The 7155-nt window shown below is 28.1% G+C and overlaps 1 protein-coding gene across 1 annotated transcript; it reads left to right on the forward strand.

Annotated features, from left to right (window-relative positions):
• Nucleotides 1-317: 317 nt before the first annotated feature.
• On the forward strand, nt 318-3323 carry LOC119687477 (tenascin). The gene is made up of 5 exons (XM_038101806.1): nt 318-721; nt 1574-2024; nt 2091-2203; nt 2280-2477; nt 2534-3323. The coding sequence occupies exons 1-5, from the start codon at nt 537-539 to the stop codon at nt 2832-2834; spliced, it is 1248 nt and encodes a 415-aa protein (XP_037957734.1). The 5' UTR covers nt 318-536; the 3' UTR covers nt 2835-3323.
• Nucleotides 3324-7155: the final 3832 nt, after the last annotated feature.

Raw genomic sequence — 7155 nt, forward strand, 5'->3', positions numbered from 1 at the left:
TATGTATAGAGCTTGCTACTTTCTTTCCAGTTAAAAACATTAACCGTATGTGATAATATAAATTGCAACGCAATAAAAGATTAATATTTTCCGAATAGATAGTCAAATAAAATGAAACAATTAGTTTTAAGATGTGACTTTTATTAATAAGCTTTGCTTTAGCCTTATTTCAGATATAACAATGGGTTAATGACCAAAACCAGAATAAAAATTTAGTTTAAAATCAAAACTTAAATGACACACATCTTTAGAATATGCCTAGTTGTATCAATTTAATATATTAAAACCAAATACGAATATTAATACTAATGTCTCTTTACAAACAAAAGTTTTAATACAGTTTATAGATTTATATTCATTCAGTTGCTGATAACAAGAAATTTCAAAGCTTCAGCATACTATCCATCTCAGTAGGTAACCGCATTCAAAACAATTGAGGTCTCTCACAGTGAACGAACGCTGGCTGCTGTTATCAATAATTTTCGATTTAACGAATCGAATTGTTTTATTTTGAATAATAAAAACTCAATTAAATAATGTCAATTTTAAGCGATTTTTCACGTAATTTGACTGTTACATTACTACTGTTCGGTATATTCCATTTCTCTAAAACTGACTTTCTGAAGACTACATCCACAACAATTAAGCCACCAGTTCGAGCGCCGGGCTTATCTTTGCCGCTGCCAAATAGTCATCCACCGAAATGTACTAGAGAAGTGCCGTGAGTATTTGTATTTAAAAAATTTAATTTGTTTTGTGTTATCAAGGACGTGTGCGAGTTAGGCTAAGTTGATGCTAAACCAAATGGGAGATTTTTTGGGATTTTTTGCACTGCACACATTTAGCCATTTATCAACACGTATCGACACATCACTACATTATCGGCACAACTTAGTATTTCCCTCATTTAGAACGCAACTTAGCCTAACTCGCACACGACCTAAGTATACAATATATTATAATTCAGTTATATTTAAATATAATATATTTTATCTTTGAATTTACTGGAACGATTTTATAATTCATTAGTGGTAACAAATTTAACAAATACAAAATGCTATAACGTACATAATATTATATATAATTTTAAAGTCAATAACATTATATTGTTACTAAAATAATTGATAATTAAGAAAATATTTTTTTTATATCATTTTATAGACAGATTTTGATAAGTAGTGAACTACGACAACAAAAGCTCTTTTTATATTATTTCCAATTAATTGAATCTTTGGCCGACCATATAGCTGTTTCGAATATTGCCAAATACCTATCATCAATGGTTTTGGAATTATTTCTTGTATTTAATTATTCGTAAATAATTTTTTGAGACTTCAAGTACCAAGGGTTGAACTCGTACCCTGCCAAATTTGAAGATCAGAGTCAGAGCTCAGAGTCAGTACTCATTAACTAACTGACACAAAACTGTATATCATTTTATGTATTTACTATGCATTAAAAGTTAGCTTCAATTAGTTTTTTACTGTACAATATGACTTCTTCGATGTAACTTTCTAGTGCTACCAAATTATATTTGTTCAACAAAATTTAATTTATATTTTTTTTTTTGCAGTGCAATATTTTCTCAGTACGAAAAAGACGTACCAATTGTCGGGAATAGTACTACGAATTCGTTTCTCAATGTTATTGAGGTGTGTTGTAGGGGCTTCAAGCGCTATGAATACGATTGGAGCATGTGCGTACCGGATTGTGGCAATATGTGTTTGCAGAACGGATTTTGTATTGATGGTGGCAAATGCATGTGTTTCGATGAATTTGTGCACAATTATCGAAATATTTGTGTTCCTACTTGTCCATTGGGTTGTCCACACGGACAATGTTATTTAAATGGTACATGTGTTTGCAATGAAGGCTTTATACTAGATCCTTCGAAAAAGTTTTGTCAGCCAGAGTGTGATCCTATTTGTGGACACAATGAAATCTGTATCGAACCTAATAAATGCATTTGCGCAGACGGTTATGCAAAATCAATACGACCAGATTCAACCATGGGGTGTCAGCCGGTAAGCTATTTTTCTGCTTTTGTTATAGTAACGTAATAAATGATAATTACATGATTTATATTTCAGGTGTGCATACCTGATTGCGGATTTGGACACTGTATTGCTCCTAATGAATGCAAATGTTTTGATCGTTATGAGAAGCGTATGAATGGTACCGCTTGTGAAAGCCCTTGTTATATGTAGGTGGGAATACTTAACATTTAATGTTTGCATTGTTTTGGTTGTGATAATTCATATATTCGATATATATTTAAGGCGCTGTGAGCATGGCTTTTGTGTGAACCAAACAACTTGTATATGTCAAAATGGCTATAAATATGATTATAATACCACGTCTTGTTTGCCTGATTGTGACGACAACTGTGAAAATGGAATATGTATATCACCGGGAGTATGCCGCTGTTTCAATGGATATGAACATAATGGAATAAAGTGTTCAGCCATATGCGAAAAGTACAATGCTTTTAAAAAATCTTAAATAAATAAATAATTTTATGTATATTCTAAAGCACCAACTGCGGATACTATGGTAAATGTATTGCTCCAGATATCTGTGGATGTAACATAATCGAAGGACGATTTAAATCCTACCAACGTTGTGAAGAAGGATTTTGCAATGCAAAAGGTCGATGTCGTTGTAAAGAGGGCAGAACACGTTTTATCAATCAGTGCGTTTCAACTGACAAAGTTACCACATATGCTTCTATGAATCCATATAAGATGAATGAAGCACTAATTAACGAATTCAATTTATTAATTGGGCAACATTTTATGTTCAGAAATGAGCAACCCAACTATTTTTATGGATAACTCATTTAATTCAAATTATTATTTTTTTTATCACGTATTTTTTAAAGTATCAAAAAAACCTTAACTGTTTAGTAGACTTCAAAGGATAATACTTACAAATTAAACGAAATTCAAAGAATGTTGAGTAGTTTAATATGGTTAAATAATCACTAGAAGCTTAAGGTTTTTTTTATAGTCTATATATAAGAAAAAATAAACTATAAAGAATCTATTATGTAAAGTGTAATATGATATAATATGCTTTTTAAAAACAGTGCTTGCATTGCAGGAACAGAAAACAGAAGGTATTTTGCTAGGTGATATGTTCTTATAGATTTTTATAAAAAACAAAATTACCACATTGTCATTGAAGCACATATTTTGTATCAAGCTGCACAATGCAGCTTTAGCATATAGTAATTTTACCATATTATCATATTAGCATATTCTTGTGAATACTATAATCATATTTCACCAAAAAAAAGAGTTCTGGATACGTGTTTTATTCAGTAAAATTATACGCAAAGTTAACAAATAAATAATTTATCAAACAAGAAGTAAAATAAATCTACCTTATCGGTTCAACTTGAATATTTTAAACATTCGGATAACTATATCTTAATATTAATTCAGTCACAGTTATAAAAATCTATAAACTTTTTTAAGTACTATTGTTATTCGTTCTAAAAGCAAGTACAATGGAGTGAGAGGGATGAGGCCTATTAAAAGCTTTGTTATTAGACAACTGTGATTTCAGAGAGAAATGATATTAAATGATATTAGCTTCGCTGAGCTAAGAGTCGATGTATATAAAGGAAGTATGGGTTTTATTCGGTTTGACTCTATTTAGGTGTACATCTGTAAGGCATGCAGGAAGAAATTCTTTCCTTAGCAAAAAGTGAATTTAACTTTGAAACGTTATAAACTTTTAACATAAGTACACTTCAAAAACAAAAAATTATATAAATAAACATTATTGTTTACATTGAAATAAGTGAAAGGATTCAATTTTTTTAAGATTTAACTATTCATTATTATTTAAATTTTCATAAAACATGTACAAAATATTTTGATCACTATATAATTTTAATTTTTCTGATTCATAACACTTTTAAATCCACAATTTATCGAATGTAATAAAATTATCATTTTTACGACTTATATTTGCCCTTTTTAAAAATTGTACGCAAATCTTTTAACAACGTTACAAATAATTATACTTTAACTTATTAATCTTACAAACTTGACAAAGAGTAATATTAACGCAACTAAAATTTTAATTTTTAATAAGGTCTAGCAGATTTTTTTTTCCTTGTCAAGTTACAAGTATTTTCAACTCACAGTTAACGGTATCTTTCTTGATAATCATGACTAATTTTCATTAATATTTAAAAATATGTTTAATTTTCTACAATTCTACAATTTTAGAAATTAATTGATTAACGAAATTATGACAATAAAAATCCTTAGATTTTCACACGTTGTGGTAAAATTTATAACTATTTATTTAACTGGATAATATTTTTTGTGTAGCCATATCTAACTGATTAAGAGGTCCTTTTTTCTGTAATATAACAATATAAAATCACAGTTTGTATTATGTATTGTAAAATAAATAAGTACTTAATAAATCATTAATTTAATCAGTTAATAGCAGTTCTCTGCCCAAATTTCAGTCTAACAAAATTGTCATATAGTGCAATTTCATTACTTTGATTCATACATCAGGAAAACACACAGATCAACAATTTAGTCTTGCAAGCAATATTATTCAATCGTAGAGAGAGATGTACTGTACTTATATATACAACACAGACTAAACAAAACAAGTCAATTATCTTTAAGGATACTTCTTTGTAAATCAGTATTACCCTAACAATGGATAAAAATTAATTCAAAGGAATGTATTCAAGAATCATCAGTATTGCAATAAAAAATCACATGCACTGGAAATTAAGATAAATACTAGTTGTACATACCAAATAATCCAATGCAGTAATCTCTGAGTAATCGATCACCTTCACACCAAAATGCTATCTTACAGCTTTTTCGCAGATTTATGTTTCAAAATCAATCGTCTCCTGCGTCCATATGCCGCTCATAACTATTGCTGGAGTTCTGCCGTTCAAATCAACCAGTTTTCTTCATGAGAAAGAAAACCCATTTCCGCCAAAATAACAACATAATGCCATCCTAAAGGATAAACCAAATTAATATTTTCTTGTCTAACATTCAAGAATAGGTTTTTTCTTACTCATTTAATTTTTATACCACAGAATAAACAATTATTAAATTAATATATATACCAGGTTAAATTGAAATGGCAGCAGTGTGCCATTGGCAATCGTAGTTGTTACTTGCTTTGCATATTAAATCAATTTAACATTGAAACATGTCTTTTCCTTGTACACACATTCATTATTATAAGAATAGAATGTTCTCCTTTTTCACTGTAAATAATACATACATATATTAATTTTATTATAATATTTAATAATCGTAATTGTTGTTCTAATTAAAATTAGTATTAAAAATTGAAGAAGTGACACAATAAGCACTTAGATGCGGAGCACCTATTTCCTTTAATTTACAAAAAAATCCATTTACATCCCCCAAAGCCAAAATGTAAACAAAAAACAATACTAAAGCATAATTTACCATTAATATAGCATCGGTGATTGTTTATTGCCTCATACTTATTATAAATAACACATCATTGCAACTAAAAATGATCAATTATGTATTTAATGTGGCAATTAATTCATAAAACAAAATACGTATCCAACATGTTAAAAATAATTGACAAAAGTTAAATGGCGACAACCAGTAAATAAACGTCAAAAATTATGACCACAGTAAAAGAAACACAAAAAAGCACATGAAGCAAATGGTAATTTATTTCAATGGGACCAATGGGATATTTTCTGTTGCTCTTTTTACATTCAATATTATTTTATTATTATCATATAGAAAACTAATATCTATATATCAATCGAATACACCAGTAATAACAAAATACAAAGAGTTCCATATTTGATGTAACAACAAATTAATTAATTTGTTGTTTGATACATATATAAACATATCTCTTTTATGATATGCGGATTGATGAAAGTGCGTGTTTAGATTAAGGTAAATTCCGTTTGTTATTGAGCCTCATTTATCTTTCAAAATCACATCCACCTATTTCTATTCTAAATTTCGTACCTAATATATCTTATGTACATATTTGATAATATTATTAACAACGATTTAAAATTACATATCCGTAAAATGTCTCTATACAAACACTTTCAATGTTAAAAATGAAAACTTCAGTTCAAATTTATTCATTCTCATACAATTAGTCATCTACACATAAATATTACTCTCAAAAGTTATTTTATTTTTTCCATTTTACGCAAACATTCGTACCAAAGATGTGTAAGCAAAAGGAACAGAAAATTAAATTTCCATAACAACTGATTTGCGTATGAAAGAAATATTAACGAAAAAAATTTTGAAGGAAAAGTTAATATCTTAACATATTTTTCCACATATTCATTGTCATAGATTTATAATGTTTTTTTTTTAATATATAAGAACAATAGAACATGGTATAAAATAAGGTTTAATCAAATAAAATAACTATTTTTAGCAACTCTGTGCAGTATATAAAAGAATATTTGTTCTCCTACGAGACAAATATTATTACTGCATATTTTAATTAAATATTGCGCAACGCCTGCAGTCATATATATAGCTCTTATGACATGTTTTCACTGATTACCTAGTAAGCCTATTATTACTTATTCTCAATAAATAATATAATATAAGGGGGAAACGTCGAATACAATCGTTAAATAAATTTCCCGCAAGGGATATTACCAAAATTTTAAATATGTTTTATATGCAAAATGTTAACAAACAACAGCTGAGCTGTCAATAAACGCACTGAGGATGTAATTAACAAAATGTAACGAATATATAACATACATATCTATGTATATATAATATATAACAAATAATTTAATATATCAATTATTTATTTAATATTTTGTGTGATATATTGTCGAGTGAAGTTTATATAAACAAACTCTAATAGAACTTTCGAAGAACTTTCAAACACATACAAGCTCTCTCACTCGCAATTAGTAATTTATGTTAATAATAAACACGACAAAATCTTCATGTTAATTAATAACTTACTAGGTAATCAGTGAAAACATGTCATAAGAGCTATATATATGACTGCAGGCGTTGCGCAATATTTAATTAAAATATGCAGTAATAATATTTGTCTCGTAGGAGAACAAATATTCTTTTATATACTGCACAGAGTTGCTAAAAATAGTTATTTTAT

This window comes from Teleopsis dalmanni, chromosome X (assembly GCF_002237135.1).
Source record: "Teleopsis dalmanni isolate 2A chromosome X, ASM223713v2, whole genome shotgun sequence".
Lineage (NCBI taxonomy): Eukaryota > Metazoa > Arthropoda > Insecta > Diptera > Diopsidae > Teleopsis > Teleopsis dalmanni.